Source organism: Gossypium hirsutum, chromosome D07 (genome assembly GCF_007990345.1).
Source record: "Gossypium hirsutum isolate 1008001.06 chromosome D07, Gossypium_hirsutum_v2.1, whole genome shotgun sequence".
Taxonomy (NCBI): domain Eukaryota; kingdom Viridiplantae; phylum Streptophyta; class Magnoliopsida; order Malvales; family Malvaceae; genus Gossypium; species Gossypium hirsutum.
Window position 1 is genome coordinate 54,711,338 of NC_053443.1, and position 26,876 is coordinate 54,738,213.

Genomic DNA, 26,876 nt, shown 5'->3' on the forward strand with positions numbered 1-26,876 from the left:
TTTTGTTAATCACTCAAAATGAGTGGAAAAAGTTAATATTTTTAACTTTGTTGATGTTGCATATATGTAGATTGTCACATGATGACACTCCGGCATCTAATTAATTTTTTAAAATTTAAAATTTCAAAAAAAAATTATAAAATTATTTTTAAAAATTTGAAATTATAAAAAAATATTCTTAAATAATTTTAAATTCTTTTTTAAAATTAATTAAATGCTTATGTGTCATCTACGTAGAAAACCACGTGTATGCCGCACAGCAAAGTTAACAAATGTTAACTTTTTCATCTATTTTGGGATAATTTGACAAAAAAATGCAAGTTTAAGAGCTAAAAATGATAAAAAAAAATTAAATAGAGGGCTAAATGATTTTTTTGTAAAGTTTGAGGATCAAAAAAGTCTTTATGCCTATTTTTTTTAATATTTTACTATACCACACTTGTTAACCCCTAACTCTATTTGTGGAGTTTAAAAATTCTATTGATAGCGTACTACATATTTTCCCTATTCTTATTTGAGGACTGTCAAAGATAAAATTCAAGACTTTAAATAATATTAAAATGATATTAAGAAGTTAGATGTTCAAACATTTATTAACATTTTTATATTTTTAAGAGTGCAAACTAATATTTTATATATATTATCACTAAATTAATTATTCTTAATAATACTTTACTCATTTAATCAATAATAGTAAAGTGAGATCTAGGATTTATGATTTGAGACTTAAGATTTTAGAGTCTAGAATTTTAAAATTTAAGGCTTAAGATTTATGTTTGGATTTATGATAGGTATCGTAATTTAGGATCTAGGGTTTTAAGATTTTAAAGATGCAAGGTTTAATATTGGATCAGGATTAAAGATTAGTGTTAAGTTTTAAGGTTTTTGGCTTCAGGTTCTTTTTATTGGATGAAGAATGTAAAATTTTAGTTTTTGATATTTAAGGTTTGTGATTTTAAGGTTTAGATTTTAAAATTCTAAAATTTAGGGTTTAGTGTTGTGTTAGGATTTATGGTTAAAATTAGGATTAAGATGTAATTTTAAGGGTTAACATTCAATCATTAGGTGAAGAATTTAAGATTTTGGTTTTTAAGGCTTAAGTCTTATGATTTTAGGTTTTAAGGATTTATGATCATATAGATTTTAGGTTTAGGGTTTTTAGTTTTGTGTTGGGTTAAGATTTAGGGTTTAAGGTTTAAGAGTAGCGGTATGAAGTATTTCTTAAGGGTATGAGTTTGTAACTTTAGGGTTTAGTGCTTTGGTTGAATTTATGGTTCATGTTTTTGTATTTAGGATTTAGGGTTTAATTTTAGAATTTACTATTTTGTATTTGTGTCTAGTGTTTGGATTTAAGATTTACAATTTTGGTTTAGAGTTTGTGATTTTAAGGTTGAGGGTGTTGGGATTTAGGATTTATTGTTTATGAGTTTATAGTTTGGGTTTTTAGATTTAGGGTTTATGTTTTGAATTACAAGTTTTGAGCTTAAGATTTAGGATTAATATTAAAATATAATATTTGAGGCTTAGGTCTAGGGTTTAGGGTTTTGGTAGAGTATTTAATATATTGATTTTTGGTATTTAAGGTTTGTGTTTTCATTATTTACAGTTTTGGGTTTATGTTTTTGTTAGGACTTGATGTTTAGATTTAGGGATTGGTGTTTTTGATTTAATGTTTAAGGGTTTATGTTTAAAATTTAGAGTTTTAATTTTTATGGTTTGGTGTTTTAGATTTATTCTTTAATATTTAGTGTTTAGTATTATGGTAGGTTTAGGTTTTCTGGGTGTAGAGTTTATGTATATAATGGATGATTTTTGATTTTTGAGTTTTCGGGTTTAGTTTTAGTTCATGGCACATGATTTATGATTTTGGAGTTTAATATTTAAATGTTTGTCACCATGTTTAGATTTTAGACTTTTAGATTTAGGGTTTAATATTTTAAAGTTTAGTTGTTAATACTAGGTTAGTGGTTTATATCTAACATTTAGGATTTTGATTTCATAGTTTAGAATTTTTGGATTTAAGATTTAGGATTATTGTCGGGACGTAATGTTTAGGGCTTAGTGTTTAGTTATTGGGTGGGGAAGGTAAGTGGTTTTTGGAATAGGGCTTGTTATTTTAGGGTTTAAGATTAGTGTTAGGAATGTTAATGGTTTAATGTTCGGTGGTTGGGTAGAGAATTTAAGATTTTGGATTTTTGGTTTTTTATGTTGAAGTAAATTTAAAGGCTTATGATTATGTTTAAAAGTTAGGCTTTTGAATTTTAGGGTTTAAGATTTTTGTACTTCTGTATTTATATGATTTAGAATTGGTTTAGTTGTAGTTGAGATTTAAGATTTTTTTAATTTCTGAGTTTAAGGTTTGAAGTTAGATTTTTTGATAGAGTGGTTTTAAAAAAAAACAACTCAATGCCAACATAAAAATGCGGCACAAGTTTTTCACTAATATCATGGATGTCATCATCTAGGACTTGTCTTATTGTTATAAATTGAGATTTAGAATATCTTTGATAAATCATTGAACATTTTCATTTGATTAAATAATAAAAATATTAATATTAAAAAAAATTAAAACATGTATGAGAACCTTAATAAATTTTCATTTCATTTTAAAATTTCAGCAAAAAAAAATTAAATAGAATGAATAGGTAGATAGTTACTTATCGCTTATGGGATATTTAGTGCTTTCTCATTCTTTGATTCTAATAGAATATAGTTCCTTGTAATGTAATTGATGTGAATGTTATTACTGTAAAGTTACTTCATGATGTTTGGTTCAAATTGAAAATTATCGATCAAAATCTCGAAAAAAAATTAAAACAATACATTTGTTATACTCAACACTTTCTTAAAAATTGTATTCAAGCATTTTTAATATTTTTCAATAATTTTTATCATCAAAATGTATTTAAATTAAATGTTTAATAATAACATTCTTCAACAATCTTTATTATTATAAAATATTTGAACCGATAACTATGGATATGATGTTGGAAATAGACTGATTTTATATCACCCTCAATTTGAACTAACAAAAACAATGTTTCCTTGCATAATATGGACTCCAAACATTCATGATCTGGATGTGAATGAGGCGAATTACTTATCCCTGGGTCTATTAGTGAACTATCTCTCCAATGATTGTGAAAGATGTTCCACTAGAAATATTCTTGTTATTGTTTCGACTCATATTCCCCCAAAAACGGATTCCACTTTAATAGTCTAGAATAAATTAAATACATGTATTAAGATGCGAATGCTTCTTATTCCACAACAACAAAAACACTTTTTCACTCTTTCATATAGTAGGGGGTTTCACTAGGAAAAGAAAATATTCCATACTAATGAATTCGAGTCCATAACTGTGGGTTCCAATGCACGAGATATTATAACACTTACCAATGAGGCCCTATCTATTAGTATTACATAGAAGATATCAATTATAGACACTAATTCAATTAGATCTGCTCTTCATAAACAAACTCGGGATTTATGATCCAAAGTAAGATCGATTCAGGATAAGGGGCTTTTTTATAAAAATAACCTTAAAAAATTAATTAATTACTTAAATAACTTATTTTTTGATAAAATACGAAAATAACCCAAAATCTACAGTAAAAATTGGTGGAGCCAAAATGTTCGGCGCCACCAACATGCCACGTCAGCAATCTAAATTAAAAAATTAAATTTTTGGTGGAGTCATGTAGAATAGCGCCACTTGTATAAATACTAGAGAAATACTGTGATTTTTAAAAGTATAAGGAGTTTAAATAATTTTACCTTTTTTTTGGTAGAGTTAAATAAATTTACGCCAGATTTTAAGAAAATAGTTATCTGTCACCTATTTCCTAGTAAAGACAATTTTTTTTTATTTTTTTCCTTCACGTCACTTTTTATGATTTGTCCTTTTTTTATTTTTCTTTCATTTTAAGTTTTTATTTATTTACTTTTTTTTAAGTTTTTTTTATTTCTCCTTATTTATTTGTTTATTTGTTTATTATTGGTTTTGAAAATTTTTAAATGTTTTATAATATTATTTTTTAAAATTTTAATTATATATTTTTAAATTATTTTTTAAAAATTTTAAATATTATTTTTTAAATTTTAAATATAATTTTAATAATATAAAACATTTAAATATTTTAAAGATATGACCTTTCAAATTTATTATTAATTTTGTAATATTTTAAATGTATATTTTAAATATTTTTAATTTTACATATAATTTTTTAAATTTTGATTTTTAATTATTTTTAAAGATACTCAAACCTTTTTTTAAATTCTATTTAAAATTTTAAAAAATAATATTTTATCTAAAAAGTGAAAATTGAATTAATTAGAAAAAATAAAATAAAATAATTTGTTAAAAAAGATTTATTTGTTAAAAATATAAATTTATTTAAAAATATATATTAAAAATAAAAAATTTAAAATATATATTATAACTGGTCACATCGTGTCAGTGACATCAGTGATGTGACCAGTTATTAACTTAATTATTAATTAAAAAAAAAGAAGAAGAAGAAGATGAATGTCTTGTATAAGGTGGGCCTTGGTCCCCCTTCAAATATTTGTAGAAGGAAGGAAGAAAAGAGAAAAAAAAAGAGTAAGTTATTTATATTTTTTATTTTTATATTTTATAGTTATTGTAATATAATAATTAATTATATTGCCTTTATATTTTTTTTTATATTATGCATGTATCAAAATATCTTCTGGATCAAATACGGATCACACTTTATCGATAATCAACGAAACAATAAAATTAATTATAAATTAAATAAAAAAATCGTTTTAGTTTCTCGTTTTTTCTTGCTAAGCGCTACTTTTCTCAACGTATTTTGATGGCATGAAACTGATCTCTATTTGGTTGTTATTATTTCTTTTTAACTATTTTCTTGCATGAAATTGATCTCTACATGTTAGTTATAATTTTTTTTAATTTAGTACACATTCATAAATTTATATATTAATTTTTTTAATATGACGACCGTTCTGCTTAATTTTACTGTTTATGTGCTTGGTTCCATTTGTAGGGTACAAAAAAGTTATATTTTTCTTTAACGAGTGAATTTTTTCATAAAAGTTCTCACATGTAAAATAAATTTTCGAATTTGAATATGCCTAGTTTATATTATATGTAAAACTCTATGTATTATTATAGATATCAATTAAATAAAAAATAAGTCTTTTTTATTTTTATATTTACCCATATCACCTATAGTTTTTAGGACATTATTGTTTTTTTTTATGTACTTTTTGTAGTTATATAGTTGCCTTTAGTTTTAATGCTTTACTATGATTAAGACATAATAATCACATTTAATTTCTACGTGTTATTATTAATATTTTATGACAAATCTTCATTCTATTATTAATATTTTATTACTTATTTAATTTAAGTTAAATAAAAAAAATACTTAGAATGGTTATGTTGGTATAGTATAAGTGTGATGTTTTTATTTTCTCAACCTTTCAATTTTACTCTTCAATATATAATTTTATGTTTAAATTATATTGATAATTGATATATCATATTTGTATAAAAATTTTACCATACAGGATGGATATCAGGTTTTGAGGTCGCGGTTTCATTTTCCCAAGTATGATCCGGATGAGCGGATCATGCCATACTTACAGTTGGCGGGATTTGGAGATGTCACATTGATCCGGAGGTTTGACTTGAGGGCGAACTTAATATCCGCCTTATTTGAGCAGTGGTGTACGGAGACCCACACATTCATTATGTCGTGCGGAGAGTGTACTATCACATTAGAAGACGTCGCTATGCAACTTGGGTTACGAGTTGACGGTGTTGTAGTCACGGGTCAGAACAAAGTGTTGGAACCTTCAATACTATGCCACAGATTGCTTGGACGGTCCCTAAGTGATGGGGAACAAAATTTCACATGCTTGACATTGGCATGGTTGAGAGCAAATTTTAAGGAGTTATCGAGCACTGCGACTGAGCACGAGGTGATGTGTGCTACTCGATCCTATATTATGCAGCTGATTGGAGGGTACTTATGCCGAACAACACGTCTAATAGGTTCCACTTAAAGTACTTGCCTCTATTGGAGGATTTCTCTCGTGTCGGTAGTTACAACTGGAGATCGAAAATGTTGGCCGTATTGTACTATGAAATTTACCGAGCAACAAAACATGGGGTTAGTAACATGACTGGTTGTCTGGGTCTGCTGCAATCTTGAGCTTCGTTTTTAGCAGCTGTTAGGCACCAATCATATTCATGGCCACTTATAAATAGGTAAAAACAAAATTATACTTAACATTTAATGACTCATAAGTATGGATAATATTTTCCAAAGTTTAATTGCTAACGTGTTTGTTTCGATTTTAGATGGGCCACGTCTCCGGGAATTGGTGCGAGCCAAACATTAATCATTTACCGCCAAATGATAGAGGCGTATGCCGAAGAGAAAGTAATATATATTAATATGGTTTAAGTAACATTGATTTAACTTATCCACTTGTAGTATGTGATGTGACTTAACTCATTGTGTTATATTATGCAGTTCTTGTGAATGCCGTATTCTGCACCGAACATTGCAACCCTTATTCCTCAGTGGGTTCACGCTAAAGCCCATATGTGGTGCATTAACTTCTCAACCGTTGAGTGGTACAACAGTGATCGAGTTATGCAACAATTTAGGTGTAGACAATTTATGCCGGTCGAGCCACAACAATTTGTTGATGTCCACGGTAAGACCATGAGGGGGAAACATACAACAGACTGAAGCGTGGAACATCAATGTTATGTAGCACTACGGAATGCCCGATATGACAGGCGGCCTGAGATGCACCTTATATGTTTGACTTCAGTCCCTCGACTGAATACATGTAGTGGCACATGACTCGATGGCACATTTATTTATATGGTGGACAACTTATGATAGTACCGGGTCATGGCTACAGATGTGGAAATCAACCTATGAGGGAGCTAAAGGATCAACATATGGCAGATCCCGACTCGGAGGACCAACCTTTGAACACATCAGACCAATGGGTTGACGCTTTTTGTGATGAGTCGCAGAGCAGTTCATATCACCTAGACATGGGTGGTTCAAGTTCATATCACCCGGACATGAGCTGCTTGAGTTCATATCACCTGGACATGGGTGGTTCGAGTTCATATCACTCGGACATAGGCGGTTTGAGTTTATTTCACCCAGAGCAACCACCGATATTATTTGATATATTTGGTAATAACATGTACTCCACCCTGCCTCAGGCCACATTCCATCCAGCTGCCGATCCTCCTGATGTGTATAGTACACCCCAACATCCACCCGACAATGAAGGCTCGTAAACCACTATACCCTAAACGACGATACCACTCCCGATTCTTTCCAATTTTGAGTTATGTAAATTTCAAGTGTTATGTAATATTTATTGTATTGGTTTAGGGTTCCATAACTTATATATTAGTCTTTTTTTGTATAATTTATAATATCTTTTAAAGTATTAAAAGTTGCAACTGTTAATTTTAAATAAAAGCTTAACACTAAATAATACAAATTTTATTTCTAAAAGATCATAAAATGCAAACATCAGGTACAACATTTAATTTCTTTCAGGCTGTGAAGATTGACCAGTATAGACGTTTCCATGGGGACATTTGCTTCGATTGTGGCCAACTATTCTACATATGGTGCAACGCTTTGGATCGACCTGTTCTCTTATATACATGTCGTTCCGAATCCTCATTGTTGTTGGTCGACCTTTGACTCTTTTACGTAGTGACCGATCTGGTAACATCTCGAACGTATGTGGTTGCACTTCCCATGTCGATACATCATTTAATATGGAGAACTCGTCACCCTAAATATGCAACATACGTTCAAGTGTGTACACATCGTTGATATATTTTTTGACATTCAAACTATAGGTAGCACACGCTACAACCACATGCACATACGGGTATCGTAGTGTTTGGAACATCTTGCACTTACATCATTTGTTTCAGAGATCAACTTTGTAAAATCGTGGTGGGATCCCTGACCGGCAACTGATGTACTCTATCACTCGAAAAGTTTCCAAGTTTTGGGAATATAGTTTTGCATTCATCGACCCAGCTCTTTGAGCGTTCTCTTTCATGGCATCCCTGATTTTTTCGACGTGCACGTATCCTGCCTTTAACTGTTTTGCTTGTTTCAACTCTATTTTTGGCATTAAGGTTGCTCGCCTGTAAAACGTGGCTGAAAAAATCACTGAAATTGGCAAGTGAGGCGTACGCCTCAAGACAGAGTTAACGGCGTCAACGAGGTTAGTTGCCATATGATCATATCGGTACCCCTCGTTAAAATATTGAGCCCATTGCCACGGCTCTATGCTACCCAACCATTGTCTGAGAGAAGGTTTGAATCCCGCCATATCAGTCTCTAACCTCGCCAACTTATGTCTGAATCGGTATGCTTCCAGCTCGTATCCTACGTATGTATTCCGATAAAATATGTTACCATCTCAATTAGGAAATAGACTCAAAATATTTACAAATATGAATTTAAATATGATATTTTTACCCATGTTCACAATTCGTTTACGCAAGTCTTTGTTATTGTACTCATTGTGGAAGTTGACAACAATGCGACAAATATAATAGGCGGACCTCCACAGAACCTCGGATTTGCAGCAACAAGACTTTTCAGCCTGTTAAAGATAATGCAAATGTTGTCTTACCTGACAACATGCCTCCACAAGTTCTGAATGAAATATGCCCATGATTCGGAGTTCTCTGACTCCACGATGGCAAAAGCGGTCGATAGTACATCCCTGTTACCGTCTTGTGCAATCGCAATCAGAAGTATCTGCGTATATTTTCCATAAAGCCACGTTCCATCAACTTGCACTAGCTGTTTGCAGTAAGAGAAGGCCTTAACACATGGATTAAAAGTCCAGAACAGTCAACGGAAAACTCTTCTCTCCAGTTCTAATTGTTTATTTGGGCCTCTATAAGGCAACGTTTGCAGGTCTACAACAGTTCCTGGGATGTACTCCACCGTCGCTGAAATCCAACCTTGAAGTTTATTGTATGACTCATCTCAGTCGCCGTACAATTGTTGCATGGCCATTTGTTTCGCCCACCACGCTTTTTTGTACAACACTCTGTACTGAAATCGAGCTTGCATGTCCGCAATCAATGTCGACATAGGAATGATTGGGCTATCTTTCATTAGTGGCATGATGCAGTTGTAAATAATTTTAGCATCTAATTTTCGGTGGTTTTGAGACATAGGTGCGACAGTACATGTATGACGCCCTTATAATTTTCGTATTTGCCACTGTTGAGTCCTTTGTATAAATGCAACCCGAACTCGCCAACCACACCCATCGTCGACTCTCCAACATTCCCCAACATATAATGTCAGTGTAGATTTGGCAACCTTGTAATTAATCGACAACTTCATATTGTATTGTTTTATGACAAACACACAGTTCGCCTTGTTCTCGAACTGTTGCCCAACGAATAACTCCTCGAACAACAAATTTGACGCCAATCTATGAGCAGGTACTATATTGGCGTACTCAGAAAACTCGGATGCATGCGCTGCATCTGGATCTACGTTCAACATGTTGCCCACACGTTCATTTCGTAAAATAATGCCACGACTCAGGTTACTGAATGAAGGGCCGTGAACATCTTCAACCTCCTTCGAGCTTTTATCATTGGTATTGTCCGGAACCTCATTAACATCGGGGTCACTAAAATCTTCAACGTCCTAATTAGAATCTTCACCATTATTGGTTATTTCTCTGATATTTGCCTCTGTGCTTATTATCACTTCCGGATGTATTTGTAGATGGGGATCGGGGGTAGGGTTGTTATACGAGCTCCTACAATAATTAGGATTTTTAGGTATCTGCAATGTCCCTTCGCATTCTAATTGGTCTGTCCATCTGACATTAAGATCAAAGTCAAATTTGTGATGTTGACTTGTTGGACTAACATTCTCAACAGGCTCTAAGTCTGCTAACTCAACAAATAACTCAACTGGTTGGGGGTTCTCACTCCCAATTGACCACCATATTTTCATCATAGTGCCTAAGTCATCATCATCTAGCAGCTGCATCTCACAAAATTTGAACGGATCTATAGAGATTGGAAACTTGTAAAATAATCTGGACATCTCCTTTCCACAACGAATAGCTATTTTTGCATTGATCTTCCTTTTCATTTCTACCAGCTTCACATTTTTTTTGAATGGTAAACCTACTCTTTGCCGACCTTGAAATACACAACTAACATCACCTTCTACAATTTCACCATAAAAAAGAGCATACACTAAAAACACCTCATTATTCATCTTCAACGGAATTTTTGAACTCTTCTATGAACACAACAATTTCACTATTCTATATATGCTAGAGAACCAAGAGGTAAAATATAAAATATTTAATTTTTATATTAAAAAATATAAAAAAATTACACTTGTAATAAAGTGATGGAGCCATTCTAAATGGCTCCACCAAATAAAATATTAATTTTTAAAATTTTAAATTTAATTTAAAAAACGTTTTAATATCTTTAAAATTGATTTAAAAATTAATAATTTATAAAAATTATATTTAAAATTAAAAAAATTTTAAAATATACATTTAACATATTATAAAACAAATAATAAATTTGAAAGGTCATATCTTTAAAAATAATATATTTTTAAAAAAATTAAAAATTAAAAATTAAAATATTATAAAACTAATAATAAATTTAAAAGGTCATATCTTTAAAATATTAAAATGTTTTATATTATTAAAATATATATTTAAAATGTAAAAAAATAATATTTAAATTTTAAAAAATATTTTTTTAAATATATTTAAAATTTTAAAAAATAATATTATAAAACATTTCAAATTTTTTAAAATTAATAATAAACAAATAAATGAAATAAATAAGGACAAATAAAAAAAACTTAAAAAAAGTAAATAAATAAAAACTTAAAAAGAAAAAAAAATGAAAAAGGACAAAAGTGACGTAAAGGAAAAAAAATTGCCTTCACCTGTTTTAATAGGGAAATAGGTGACAGTTAGTTATTTTCTTGGAATCGTGGAGCTAATTTATTTGGCTTCACTAGAAAAATGTAAAATTGTTTAAGCCTTTTATACTTTCAAAAATTATAATATTTTCTTAATATTTATACAAATTGTGTCATTCTATATGGCACCACTAAAATATTAATTTTTTAATGTAAATTACTGATGTGACATGTTGGTGGCGCCAAACACTTTGGCTCCACTAACTTTTATTGTAAAATTTGGGTTATTTTATTATTTTATCAAAAAATAAGTTATTTAAGTAATTAATTAATTTTTAAGGTTATTTTTATAAAAAAGTCAGGATCATGGGATCCTTTTTTATCAGATAGGAAGAGTTGTTGTACAAAACGTACTTCTAAGTAATTGCCTCTTAGATCCTTTTTTTTTTTGCATTTTGACTAAATTTGGTAGATGAATACATTTGAAAAACAACTTGTATATTAATTGAAGTGTATTCATATATTATGTATGTAGCTTAAAATTATCTTAATACTAAAATTTTATTTAATGAAAACATACATTTTAACAAATATATTTATAATAAAAGAAATATATATTTACTTACTTTGACACAATAAATTGAACCCATAGAGATAAAAAAATAAAAAAAAATAGACATCGGACATATTTTTTTATAATAAATAAATTAATACCCTAAATACAAATAAAAGAAAGGCTAACTCTTTTTTTTACTTTTCATTAACACTAAAAAGTTACTTTCTCGCTAATTATTAATGGAATGGGAAAGTAACTCCTAATAAAATATTACATTTTTAAAAAAATAAACCTATTTTTATGTACCAAATATTAGAATCACAGTCGTGGTTAGGCCTCTAGTACTATGAGACAAACATCATCATCCCTGTGTTAGCAGTGAAATTTAGAGATTCAGCCATGTATAACAATTGTTCTAAGTAATCCTCTTAGATATTAACCTATAAGAAGTGTGATGATTTTTACATGTGATCATCCAATTGTTTGTATTTTGTCAACTCTCTTTTGAGGCTAGATATGTTGAATTATTCAGAAAATAAGGGATTGAATCATTGTTTGTAGATTCTACCAAACCCTAAGCAATGGCCATTGCTTGGTTCCGGTCCACCCCGCCGGAGTCGACACAAACCATGTGAAGAAAACAAGTTTCTGACTGAAGGATCATGGTTTTGTACAAGATGAAAAATGATGGGTCCCTTTGTAAAAAAGATTTTAGCAGGGAAAGAAAAGGTAGCCATCCCATGTGCTTGTTCTCAGTATTGTTTAGCAGTGATGACCAGGGGCTCACAAACATGCATTGCTATGGTTATCAGTGTCATGTCCAAGTTATAGGGAGTATGGAAACATGTAGATAAACTGTGTAAAAGACATGTTGTAAGAGCCCAAAGAAACTGATCAGTTGTTGCTGTGAAGTGCATTTGTAATGAAGGAACAGATGGGTCATTGAATTCAAAGCTCCCTGTGGCCCTGTTGTAAGACCAATGCAGGCTGTTTCTATGTTCTATTTGGGGAATATGAAGAGAAAGTCCCCATGGCTTATACTTGGTTTTGAATATTTATACACACACGTTGTGGGTTTTATTGCCCTCTCGAGTTGCTCCTTTCAGTAGCTTGAATTCTTAATTAAAAAAGAAATGCAAAAGGAAGAACGCTAAGACTTGAATTATATAGTTAAAGTACTATAAATTATGGGTAAATTTAGATTAGAGATAAAATTGATTTTTTCTGTTAAAAATTTTATTTATTTTTACTGTTAAAAACTGAAATACTAACGGAATAACCAAATAATTACACGTAGCATGCCACATGTACCTTATATCGCTGACATAAAGTAACCGGTTTTTATTAGTAGAAATAGTTAGAATTTTTAACAGAAGAATTAGTTTGCTATTTGGTTTAATGTATAGAGATTAATTTACCTATTTTTAAGTAGATGGGTAGTCAATTGAGTCTTAACTCTATTGGCATGGGCATTGTTGTCATAATAGGAGGTTGTGAGTTTGACTACACTGAAACACATTATCCTTCTATTTATGGGTTGAGGAGGGACTATAGGTTGTCTTAAAAAGATTAGATATGATCTGAGATTATTCAAAAAAGAATAAAAGAAGATGGGTTCTTACAAGCTTTACTGCTCTAATTATTAGTGGTGTTGAAAGATTTTATTTTCTGTATTTTTATATTCGCTTTAAGATTTATATTCGAAGTTCCTGTTCGACTTTTTCAATCATAATATCTTCAAGTTAGGCCTATATTCTCTCTGAGAGTACAATATTTAGCGGCGTTGGAGCAAATTGAAGTTTGGACTTTAGTTTCCAGACGACTTTCAGTGAAAGAAGCAATGCTTATGTGTTGGACTTCCCAAATCAGGGATTGCTCTATGGCTAGCCATACACTTTACAGAAAGAAGAGGGAATGGGCTGTTTTGCATTAGAATGGAATTAATACAATTTTTTTCTCTTTTGCTCAGACATAAAACATAAATGGAATTAATATATGCCTAAAAGAAGGTTTTCTTTGACTACTTATACATATTTCTCCACCATGTTAGTAGTATATCTGTGTCAGATACCGATAGTCTCAGAGCTTGAAAGCTTCTTGAGTCGGAATTAAATTGTATATTTTTATGATAGTAAAAATATAATTTTATCATTTCAATAGTTCATATCTTTATAATTTTTAAAGGGTTAAATAAATTTTTTATCATTTTTAGGGGTCAAAGTACAATTTTATCATTACTAATTTAAAATTTTATAAAGAGCAAACTACCAAAATAGTCACTTTTGTTTACCTCAGGTTGCATTTTAGTCACTTATGTTTGAAATATTATATTTTCATCACTTACGTTAACATGTTGTAACATTTTAGTCACTGAATCATTAATTGACGTTAATGGTGTAACGATAAGCTGACGTGGCACATTAAATCATCAATTCAAACAAAAATTTTAGGTTAAATTATACAATTGGTTTCCATATTTTTTTGTTTGGAGCTAAATTTTAACTTAAAATTTTCGTTTGAAATGATGATTTAACGTGTCATGTTAAGTTTCCATTACACTATTAACGGCAATTAACATCCAGTGACTAAAATGTTACAACACGATAATGTAAGTGACTAAAATGTAAACTAAGAGAAACAAAAGTGACTATTTTAGTAGTTTATCCTTTTAAGTGGCACCGATACAAAGGGCTTCCTCCGAAGACATATATAAAATATTTTTATCGGTTTGTAATTGTAGGTAAAGGGTTCAAGTTCCATGAAATTGTGGTAATGTTGTAATTGGAAAATTAGAACAGCTCATAGGACACATAAACTGAGGTATTATTTCTCACTTCTAAGTAATGGAATATGCTTTAGAGAAAAAATCTAACTGTAAATTTGGCAAATGAGAGCATTGAGGCCCTCAATCCATGTGCAAAGGCATCAGCGACTCAGTGTTTGAAGCCTTAGATTATTGAGTTTAAAAGTTGGTCAATCAAATAAAGATAATAATTATAATCATATTTTTAAAAGTTTGGCCATCCTTACATAAAAAGAAAAATAAACAACATGGTGGTGGGAACTGACTTGAGTTCCATGGTCACTCATCATCATCTACCCTATCTCATCTAATCATATATGATCAACGTTTAAATATATTCACGGTGAGAGGATTAGTTGTTATTATCGACTGTAATAGAGAAAGATTTTAGAGTTTATTTGATTTCTATTTAAGTCATGAATTTGTGGATTGCAGCTCTTTTTGTTTTTGTATAAATCAGTATCATGAATGAATAAGAATATTGAAACCAATCAAAGACAAAAGACAGCAACGATGGAAGTGTATCATTTAACTTAGTCCCTAAAACAAAACAAAAAAAGAAAAGAAAAGCCTCATCATCCTCAGTTTACAAAATGCCCAAAAAAACTCAAAACTTGGGCTTTTGGAGAGGGCTCTGTCAGCCTGTGCTACTTTTTTTGGGGGGGGGGTATTTTACAGTATTTTCAATTTTTTACAGTATTTTTTGTTTATTTTTTTGTTGCACTGAGGAGTGAGACTTTAGAACTGTGAAATGCATTGTCTATGGCCAGCAATTGTTATCTTTTTGTGTTGCTTAGTTTCATCTTTCCAAAGCTTGCCAATATCTTGTGCTATCCTCATGGCATCTGAGGAAGCACCGGAGAGCCCTCTCCTTGTGAACCCAACTGCATATAATCCACCATTGCCTTTCCAACCATGTGGGAAAGGTGCCTTTGGGTACCCATTCTCACCAAAGAATTCACCTTCCTGTTCATCACGTAACCAGAATCAATATTACTAACAATTTTTCCCAAGAGGACAAAAATCATGTTGGTTTTTTTAGTAAAGTAACATTTTTCTTACCTGAAGCCAAGAAGGAACATTGCTGCGGTATCCGGTTGCCAAAACGACCGAGTCGATATCGAGTTTTTCACCGTTAACGAGCTCGACTTGTCTATATGAGAAACGTTTGATAGCAGGAACAACATTGATGTCACCTGATTTGATTTTCTTCAATGCACCAATGTCCAATACAGGGGTTTTCCCTTTAGTGTTCTTGAGTTCTAATGGACCCATTGATGGCCTTTTAAGCCCATATTTCTCAACGTTTCCAAGCACCAACCAAGCCAAAACCAACATCAACTTGTCAACAAGCCAAAGGGGTAACCATTTCATCATCAAAACAACTAATTCAAATGTGGATTTCCCATAGACTTCTCTTGGCAAGACATGGACCTGTTAAAACAGAACAAAAATCCCATTACAAATTTATTCTCCATGCTCAAATTTCTCTTCAAAGAAAAGCTAGTAAGGCATGTTTTAATGACTTACCGAGCTACGAACCACCATTGATGGTGAAGCATTGTAGTTGCAAAGATCAAGTGAAACTTCCATGCCAGAGTTGCCACAGCCGACAACGAGCACCTTTTGACCCTGGAATTTTTCACCCGACTTGTACTCACAAGCATGAATAACCTCACCACCAAACTCAGCCAATCCTTGGATATCAGGCACCACACGCTCGGCATTTTCACCGGTGGCCACCACAAGCCAGCGGCAAATGTACTCAAACTCGATCTTGTTTGAACCACTTGTGACAATGGTCTTGACCCTCCAGAAACCACTGGTCTCATCATATCTAGCTGACTGCACACACTCATTGAACTTTGGGTTGATATCAAAATGCTTAGCATATGATTCAAGGTATTCAATGAACTGTTTCCTTGTTGGGTACTCAGGGAAATCCTCAGGGAATGGTAGTTTAGGGAGTTGACAGAATTGCTTTGGAAGATGAAGCTTCAGCCTGTCGTAAGTGCGTTTTTGCCACAAAGAAGCTATACATTCAGCTCGTTCAAGAACAACAAAGGGCACCCCTTGTTCTCTTAGACAAGCAGCAGTGGCTAGCCCCGAAGGTCCAGCACCAATTATGATCGGACCATTGACCAAAGTCCATTTACGTTGAAAAGAATCTTGTTCCTGATCAACAAGGCGAAACAGGCTCTGATCCATTGTCGAAAAACCCTGAAAGTTCTTTGCTTGGTGTAGTTTTTTCTTTTAATTTCAATGAACCTGAAATAGAGTCGAAAGAAAGAAAGGAAGATGATGAATATTGGTTTGGTGGGAGTAGGGCTTTGGACGAGTCCTTAAATAGGGATAAAATGGTGTGAAAGGTCCATGTGATTATATTTCAAAATAATAATAATAATAATAATAATAATAATAATGCAAATTGAATGGGGTCAAATTCCAAATCATAAGCCAATGGCTAACTTTTGTTATTTTATGAACTATTCAATAGAATCTCATATATTATACTTGCTAAAAAAAGTTGAAGGATTGACCCCCTTTTTCTTTTCTTTTTTTTGGAAATTTTCTTTTTATTCTTTCCATTAGAATTTATATTTTGGGTTTGGTTCTGGATTAAAACTGAAGTCGAATCAAACTGGATCATAAACAGGGCAAATTTCTCTTAGTATTATTTTTCTCATCCATAATACTTAACAGGCATGGAATTTCTTACCACTCAATCTAATAAAATTCAATAAACTTTTTGTTTATTAGTAAAAGCATCATTGAGGCAAAAAATGAGCAAATTAATCCTTATATATTAGATTAAAGAGCACACTAATTATTTTTATTAAAAATTTCATCATTTCTACTTCAAAAACTGACGTGGCTGAGAGAATAACTAAATAGTTGTGCTTCATTCTAACGTATAAGGACCAGTTTTTAACGAAAAATAGATAAAATTTTTAACAAAATGACCTCCTTCAAAGCACTTTTACCTTTATTTTTCATATAAATGTGAATAGTTTTCATTTTAATAATAACAATAATTAGATACTGTTTTTTTTTCTTTCTAGAAATTATTATGGAAAGTATTAGTAGGAGGAAATACTTGGTTACCATTGGTTTCAATGATTTTTTATAGTCCAAACATGAGATGTGCTTGTAGATTTCATAGCAACCTTGAGATTCCATATTATTATTGCAAATATCAATTATTGTAATATTTGTGTATATATATATATATTCCACCAAACTCAATAGTAGAAACCCAAAATTTCCATTGAATTATATATATCAAACAAGAAAAAGAACAAAAAAGAAGAAATGCACGCACAATCATAAATCTATAATAATTACCACAGCTGTTTTCATCACCTTTTTGCAAATTTGTACAAAATATAGATAATTATTACTACAAGAGTTAAATCAAAGAGATTAGAGGGAGAATTAGGAGGCAAAGAAAATGACCCAACATCCTCATCCGATTCTATGGACCCACTAATAAAAGATACAATTAAAATTATACATATTTGGGGAATAAGGAAAAATCAAAGGGGGGGAATAGTAATACTAAATAGAAACCAAAGTGGCAAAGAGAAGGGTGGTGAGTAGGATGGAGACGATGTTCCCACGTGGAGTGGATGAGCCAAGTTGCGGGGAGGGCCCTGAGTGTCACAATCGGGAAAAAACGCCCCCACAAATTAACAGCAACCCTCCATGGCCTTGGGATTGCGACTTCAAGGCTGTTTCGACCCACAAATATTATACGCCCATTCTGCCAACCGTCTTCCACTGAACCCTTTGCGCCATCTTTTGAACCCCTTTTCCTGCCTGTCCCTTTGTGCATTTTGGTTTTACTTCGACTTCAACACAAAGCTGGAGTTTCCATATTACAATGTTATTTTATGTTTTTTTTATTACTTTACGTTGGATAAGTGTGATCACTATAATATTATAATATTGGAAGAAGGGGAAAATGGATGATAGGAATTGAATTTGAAAGATAAAAGCATCGTGGAGACTATTGTATTAAGAGTCAGGTTACATTTTATTTCTTTTATTAAAAAAATGAACAAATTAGTTCATGTATGTTAGATCAAAGAGCAAATTGATCCTTTTTATTAAAAAATTTATCTATTTCTATTGTTAAAAATTAGCTTAACTGACAAAATAACCAGACAGTTACACGTGGCGTGCTACATATACCTCATGTTAACGTACATGGGCTAGTTTTAACGGTAGAAATTGATGAAGTTTTTAACAGAAGAACTCATTCTCTTTTTGATCTTATGTACAGGGATTAATTTGTCCATTTTTTGAATAGATGGGGTAAAATACAATTTCACTCCTAGTACAGAAAATCTAGTTCTAGCCACTACTCCAAGTAAGTTTTGACAATTAAGTGTGGTAATTAAATACATTACCATGAATTGCAAGTATGAAACTATTAAAGGGTTTTTGTGTTTTATAAATTTATACACTGACAGGGAATTATGTTAGGACATATCATTAATAAATTTATAAATTATTTTAAAATTTTATTATAAATAAATCTAATTATTATAATTTTAATATGTAAAATCTTGTAGTTCGTTGACAAGAACGACATAATAAGGGATCGAGATAAAATTTAAAAAATTGTATTGAAATTTTTACTTTTGAAAGAGATCAAAAATGAAATCTTTCTACTTAACAAAGAGATTAAAAGGGATTGAATATAATTAGTAACATTTGCAACATTCAAGGGGCCAAAGTCCCTAGCCCTACTCGCTCTCCCGTTATATAATTTCTTCTCCTAGACACTTGAAAGGCTTTACTTGAATATTGCTCCAACCTGAATAAAATTATACTCAAACTATAAAATAGATGAACGCATGTGATAATACTAAAAAAATATAATGGATAGTTAATGTTTTTATTTTTTATAGATCACAAAGGCATTGAACAAAGAGAAAAAGACTAGGCAGTGTGTGAAGAGAAGAGGAGAATATTCTTCATGCATGGTAAAGATTGTGAAGTACTAGGATAACCTTTTGTGGTTCAAGGCATGAACCCAATTTTCTATTATGATATTAAAAATAAAAAAACAAAATAAAATAAAAATCTTAACTAGTCAAAGTTTCATTCGTGGTATGTGGATGGAGGCCAATAAAGCTAAGGTATCATAGCTTTCGGTAGTTTGACGCGCATTTGCATCTTCTCCCTAATTAAGACATATTAAAGCTTTTTTACGCTTGTGGTTTTGATGGTGATTACTCGGTTTCGTTGAATGCTTCCCCCTTCCCTTTTTTTAGGGTTTAGGGTTTCTTTTTATAGCTGTACTTTCTTGAATAGGCCTGTCAAAGTACAATTTTGTAATCACGTTGAAGGAAAAAGAAAAACACCCACCTTGATATTTCGTCTAATTATATTGTATTTTTTGTGTTGTTGAATCGCATTTGTATTAAAAATTAATCTATGATTGAAAGAAAAAAGAAAAGGTAGGGAAGCATGTGCATAGGCATTTGAGATCGACCTTGAATTCCATGTAGGTCTCTCCTTTTCATGAAAAGATTGAGAGCTATGGGTAGATTTGGCGTTTCTAAGTTTAACCATATACTAAAATCATTTCATTTCCAGCTTAGCTTTATTTGATTGGCCAGCTTCATTAAAAAAGAAATCAAATAAAAACTAAAAACTACCCTCCAAATGCAACAAACAATTTGGAAAATGAAAGAGGAAAGAGGTATAAAACCTTAATTATAAATATCGAACTTTGTCTCATCAGGTGGTAACTAGTTCTTACGTAAAATTTTGAGTTCGAATTTTGTAGATGAAAAAAACTATACTATTAAAGAGTTTTATCTTTATTTTAAAAAAAAATTTCACTCGATTTCGAAGTTAATTAAGATTTGATGTGATTACTAAATACTATAAGCCTTAATAATGGATAGTCACTCATATCCCATGCACGATATGATATCTGATTTGATAGAGATATGCCCATAACACCAAATGAAACAGCCTTGGATTATTGCATTGCTCCACCACCCAGCGTTTCTACTATTAGGGATGGATGGAGTAGCTAGTTGAATCTCCAATAATGGTAGGTAATGTTTCTTGCAACTACGCGATGAACGATATTTTGAATCGTACCACTTTAGATTACTTTTTCTTTTATTTCTACACAGTCGGCGGTGTACTTTTGCTATGGGAATTGAATGGAAGTTAGAGGCTTTAGGAGTAGAATATCTTTTCTCATACTCCATAATATATATAATGCCAACCAATGAATGATTTAAAATGTAAACTATTAACCCAAAAAAGCTAAATTTGATAAAATGTATGATTATAGTTTTAGTCACGCGTAATGAAAAGTTCAAGAAAGGCGAAATCGTTGGCATATAAAATTATATAAGTGAACTGAACTGGCTGCTCGGCACCACCAGCTTACACACTTCTATATTGCAGCTGGAACCTTAGTTGCCATTGCCATTTGCCAACTTCGCTAAGCACAAAGTTGAGAGTTTCGATCCGGGAATGCCCACTTTCATAATATTTAATACATTATATTTATTTAATATATATGCTTGGATTCTCTCTTTTAGTTTTTCACACACTGGGTTAGTGAAATGGTTAAGTTTAATCATGATCATGATTAAGCTTTAAGAGGCGGCTCGAAAAAATTGGAAGAAATTCCACTTCCATAATTATCTTTCATTTAGTTAGGATTAATATTTAATGATTTACTTAAAAAATAGAAATTTAAAAATTTGTAGTATTGAGGTTAAAAAATGAGTAAGAGGTGGTGGATGGTTGTTCATAAGATGGTGAGGCACAAAGAACCACTTTAAAATAAGAGAAGGGTGGGGTGTTTATTATTAAGGTTAAGGATGAGTATTTATGGGCGAGGTTAATCATCGTTGATCATTAGACCTTGACAAGTGTTTGATGCTAGTTTTATTGTGGTTGGCCACTAAGGGAATGATCGATAGACCTCTAGATAGGTAGTGATGGAATTGGCATGAATTAGATGAGATTAGGATGACAATTTGGATTTTGAATTTGAATAATATTCGAATTCCAATTTTGATACTAGCTGTTGCAGATTTGAAGTGAATGCGGATAGATATTTCAAATATACATTTGTCGAATCTGCATTACTTATTCGAATAGCAGATGTAGGTTGGAATTTAGATATCTAAATCAACTAATCACGAAATGCATATAGTTTTGATTATATATATAAAAAAGTTGATGGATTCAATTTTGAATTTTCATGGATTTGGATATCAGGAAAATGATTGAAAATTTTAAAATTACTCCTTTTATCCGGATTCAGATATTTGACGGATAATAGTACTTAACTTAGGCCAAATTTAGATAGTAATACTCAGATAATTTGTAGACAATAAATAAAATTTGATTTTCAAGTAGATATGCATATTCAAATTCTAATAATTCAAAAAATCTAGATACTACCCTGTTGCCATTCCTAGGCAGGCAAGAGTACCCTACGTGTGATCCATGCACAAAAGAATCCAACATCTTTCATTGACAAGGTAATTAGAAGCGCCACGTGCCAGGCATATATGTATCGATGAGGTCTATAGCTGGGAAAGTGTAGCCCCCAACTGAAGTCATAGTTGACGAGGTTGTAGTTGGGCGAGGTGATGGTGACAAAAGCCAATCTCGCAAAATATTAATAACAATTACCCTCAAATTAATGAGAAGTTATAAAGTGACCTAATTAAGTGGTAGCATAGTTGTCCATAAGTGTCATGTGTGTTGTAAGGCATGAGCTCAAACATTACCAAACTCAAATACTCAAATTTCCTTGGTAGGTGGCTGTGCGCCACGTACCGTTTGTCCCAACAAGGCGTTCTCACTCTATTCAACCTGTCACCTCTTTAGGTAGTTTTAGGCACTTGAGTTCTTTACAAAGTCGAGAGATAAAATTATTAGAAAAAAAACTCGGTTTGAAAACGGTTTTCTTTCACGGAAAAAATTAAAATTTTGAAAATCGACCCGGTTTGTGATATTTATAGCAATAAACCTTAACCGAATTCATACATGTGTTTTTAGATAAGTAGATCCTTGAGGTTTTCAAGCTTTCAACCAAACGATCTTCTGCGTTATTCTCGTACCATGAACTATTTCGAGTGTGGGCTTGAACTAATTGAATCAAAACACAGAACTAGAAAAAGTTTTCCTCTTGGGGTGAAAACAGAAATTCTCTCTTCTTTAATAGAAATCGGTAAAATTGTTATTCTGAAAAATATGTTTACAATTTGAGAATAAATTATCTCTATTTTTCGGCAGAATAACAATCTCTCAAAAGTTGTGTAAATAGCTCTACTGGTGCCATCTATTTATAGGAGGAGAAAGTAGAAAAACCCTATCTAGGATATAGGGGGCGGCAACCCTAGTTAATGATACTAGGGTTTTGTCGTCCCACCTCCTTACATGAGAGGTTTTGGGCCTCTCTCATATCGGGTCCAAGTACGAATACTTTTTGTGTCTTTTTGACCTAGTACTCTGTAATATGATCCAACCCGATTCAATTTTTCTATTTCCAAAATAAATTTTAATATTTACATATTAAATAATTTTCTCACGACAATTTTACCCAGTAAAACTTTGAAAATTTTACCTCCAATAAAATTTCAAGAAAAATTCGTTCAATATGACACAACTCAATATGTTCACTATGATTGAATGATTTATTTTCATTTTCGAGCTTCAAAACAATCCAAAAATATAAGCTCAGTCTTCCATCATTTTTTAAGTAATCATATATAGAATTGTAAGTTTCCATTTCTATTTCCATTTTTGGAAACCTACATTCATTTTCAAATGATTTCATTTCTCCATTTTTGAGAAAACCATAATCATTCTTGAATGTTTCTCATTTCTCTTTTTCTATCAATTTTGCTCATTTCCATTCAAACACGCAATTCATTTTTGGTTTCAATGAACTAGCAGTGAAACCGATTGGACATATGAAGTTGAAGCTCAAATGATTTATAGTTAAGTTCTAGCTTTTCTCCTATTAATTATAAACTCATTTAGTCACGAAGTCATTCCACTATAATATCGTGACTGAACTCTCCCCAACGATATACCATTACGAAAGCAACTACTTAGTAATCGTCCAATGACATTGTCATTAGTGTGTTACCCTCATAGGATATCCTTGATCTCTTTGGGATAATATTTGTTCTCCTAATATGATCATATTTTATCTCATGGTAATCATTACATCTTCTTTCATGAAAAATCAATCACTATCAATTAGTGATCAAGTTTCCATCACAAAGGCGGACAACTCGTGGCCACATTTACTTTTCATCAACCATGTAATGTCAATAAGAGGATATCATTTACCCATGTTTTGGGCTATGAATTCCACTATTGTGAATGATGCTACATGCTACATACTACAGAAGTCGTACACCCAACATACCAGATTTAGGTTCCTTATCTATTTGAACTCAGGTTTTTACTTACATCAAAGTGTAAAAGTCACACATCATAGACCGCTATCCATTCAGGATTTAGGTATGTCACACTATGGACGTCACAAGTGAATAAGCCCATAAACGAATTTAGGATCTATTCTGCTTGGGTCCTATCCAATGTATTGTCAATCCAGTCAGTCACATCTATGTCTCTATCTTTTGGGAGTCATCCGCTTCGATGCCTAAGACAAGGCATCTCTCTAATTAGGCTTTATAGACAACATATTAGTCTTTTAATCAATTTGCTCATTTTCGATTAGGCTAATGACATGTTTAGGTTCGTCTACTAATACAAGCTGTCTTTTTATACACTTAATACCGCTTGGTATTAGTTAAATATTTAGGCAACCAATGAGCAAAATATGCTTCCATTTTGCTTTGCGTGCAAAAACTATGTGAAGACAATTATACAAAGTATATTAATATAATCAATGAATTTGTTTTATTAACCAATTTGTTAAAAAAATTTACAAGTGTATATTGATAAAAATACTACACCTAGGGCACTAGATCCAACAAAAACCTTAACCAATAATACTATTGGACGTGTTGAGTGTCCACCATTTTCAAAAAATGCCACTTCGAAGACTTTCCAAAAGAGTCAGAAATCTTTCAACAATTAGTAAACACTTCTTTTAAAAAAATTATAATTCGAGATGAGAAAAAAAATATAAATATTGAAATTTAAATTAAACTTACTAAATGTGATCTTTTGGAAAATAATTTCCATTAATAAATTTCAGAGATAAAGATCAAAATTGCACATGAACTTTGGTTTCATTGTGCAATTTTATATATGAAATATTGATTTGATTCAATTTTCACAAACAACTAACATCGTTATTGATATACCATCATTTTACATCTATATATTGCATATCCAAATAATTATACTTATCCAATATAAAAATAAATTGATGTATTTATTTCTTTAAATGAGTACGTTTGAATCAAAATCAAATTTTCATATATACAACAAATATAAGAGAGAGATCTATTTATACCAGTGTAAAGTTAAAGTAGTTTATACTTCTTCATATATATATATATATATATTTGTAGGAGTAATATTTGAATAATCTAACTGTTGAATCTATCGATATAATTGTACTTGTCATACATGCAAAATTTTAAACTAATATGATATCACTATTATATCAATTTAAAAAAATGTATACATTAATATTTATTGAATACTTGAAATTTCTTTAAAAAATAATTAAAAAATTAATTTAGATCAAATTTAACATGATTCATATAAATAAAATATAAAATATCACTATTACAATTAATGCATTTAACAAAATCATGAATTACAGAAGAGCCCCACAGGAAAATCTTATCAACAATTTATTTCTTTTTCTATTTTAAGGAAGAAATAGGGGTTTTTTACAAAAATATTATAAAAAATAAAAATTTACCAAAATATTACAACTTTTTTTTATTTACCAAAATATTACAACTTTTTTATTTACCAAAATATATAAACTTTTTTTTATTTACCAAAATATATCAAAAAAAAACCAAAAAACAAAAAAAAACTGACACCAGCCAATTAAATTGGCGGCACCAAAGGTGCCAAATAAATTGGTGGCATGCCAAAGTCATTGGCGGCACCATGGTGCCAAAGGAAAAAAAATGTGTAATTGCTTGCTAAGTCCTCCTTATTTATTATTTTCTTTTTATTCCTCTTCAACTCATTTTTTATTTAATAACTCTATTTTAATTTAATAAATTATTCTCATTTAATAACTTTATTTTAATTTAATAAACTATTAAGTAATACTTAATTTTTTTAAATTAAAATAGAGTTATTAAATGAGAGAATTCTAATTAAGTGACCATCTGCAGTTTCAAGGACCTCGCATGCAAATTTACTATTTTGAATTTTGAAAGTGAATTGCTGCTGGTTGCGCACTAAAATTGAAATGTGGCTAATTGCCTTCTAAGCCCTCCTTATTTATTATTTTCTTTTTATTCTCCTTCAACTCAATTTTTTATTTAATAACTCTATTTTAATTTAATTTAAGTAATACCAAAATATTACAACTTTTACAACTATTTTAATTAAGTATTACTTAATAGTTTATTAAATTAAAATAGAGTTATTAAATAAAAAATTGAGTTGAAGGGGAATAAAAAGAAAATAATAAATAAGGAGGGCTTAGAAGGCAATTAGCCACATTTCAATTTTAGTGCGCAAGCAGCAGAATTCACTTTCAAAATTCAAAATGGTAAATTTGCATGTCAGGTCCTTGAAACTGCAGATGGTCACTTAATTAGAATTCTCTCATTTAATAACTCTATTTTAATTAAAAAAATTAAGTATTACTTAATAGTTTATTAAATTAAAATAGAGTTATTAAATGAGAATATTTTATTAAATTAAAATAGAGTTATTAAATAAAAAAATGAGTTGAAGGGGAATAAAAAGAAAATAATAAATAAGGAGGGCTTAGAAGGCAATTACACATTTTTTTCCTTTGGCACCATGGTGCCGCCAATGACTTTGGCACCAATGGTGCCACCAATTTATTTGGCACCTTTGGTGCCGCCAATTTAATTGGCTGGTGTCATTTTTTTTTTTGGTTTTTTTTTATATATTTTGGTAAATAAAAAAAAGTTTATATATTTTGGTAAATAAAAAAAAATTGTAATATTTTGGTAAATAAAAAAATTGTAATATTTTGATAAATTTTTATTTTTTATAATATTTTTATAAAAAACTCACGAAATAGAAAGATTTAGAATATCTTCTTTTATATATATACATACCACTCACTAAATGTTATTTCATAAATTAATAGGTATAAATTTACATATTACTAATAAATAATATTAATATATCAATAAATTAATTAATAAATTTAAAATTTTAAAAATTATTGAAAATAATATATAATTATTAGATTTTTTAAATATATGATGTATTAACAATATATAAATTTATACATTACTAATATATCAAATATAAATTTTACTTACAATATATAAACTCATACGTAATCAATATATCAAATACAAATTCATATAATTAT

At 30.6% G+C, this 26,876-nt stretch overlaps 1 protein-coding gene across 1 annotated transcript; it reads right to left on the reverse strand.

Annotated features, from left to right (window-relative positions):
• Positions 1-14,838: 14,838 nt before the first annotated feature.
• Positions 14,839-16,665, reverse strand: LOC107925754 (probable indole-3-pyruvate monooxygenase YUCCA5). The gene is made up of 3 exons (XM_016856477.2): positions 15,881-16,665; positions 15,413-15,784; positions 14,839-15,316 (listed from the first exon to the last, which is right to left on the reverse strand). The coding sequence occupies exons 1-3, from the start codon at positions 16,556-16,558 to the stop codon at positions 15,089-15,091; spliced, it is 1,278 nt and encodes a 425-aa protein (XP_016711966.2). The 5' UTR covers positions 16,559-16,665; the 3' UTR covers positions 14,839-15,088.
• Positions 16,666-26,876: the final 10,211 nt, after the last annotated feature.

Excerpts from the sequence above, each read along its gene's own strand:
- LOC107925754 (XM_016856477.2), bottom strand. The coding sequence starts at position 16,558 with ATGGATCAGAGCCTGTTTCGCCTTGTTGATCAGGAACAAGATTCTTTT. Across the intron at positions 15,785-15,880 it reads CAATGGTGGTTCGTAGCTCG|GTCCATGTCTTGCCAAGAGA; the intron begins GTAAGTCATTAA and ends CTGTTTTAACAG. Across the intron at positions 15,317-15,412 it reads ATGTTCCTTCTTGGCTTCAG|GAAGGTGAATTCTTTGGTGA; the intron begins GTAAGAAAAATG and ends CGTGATGAACAG.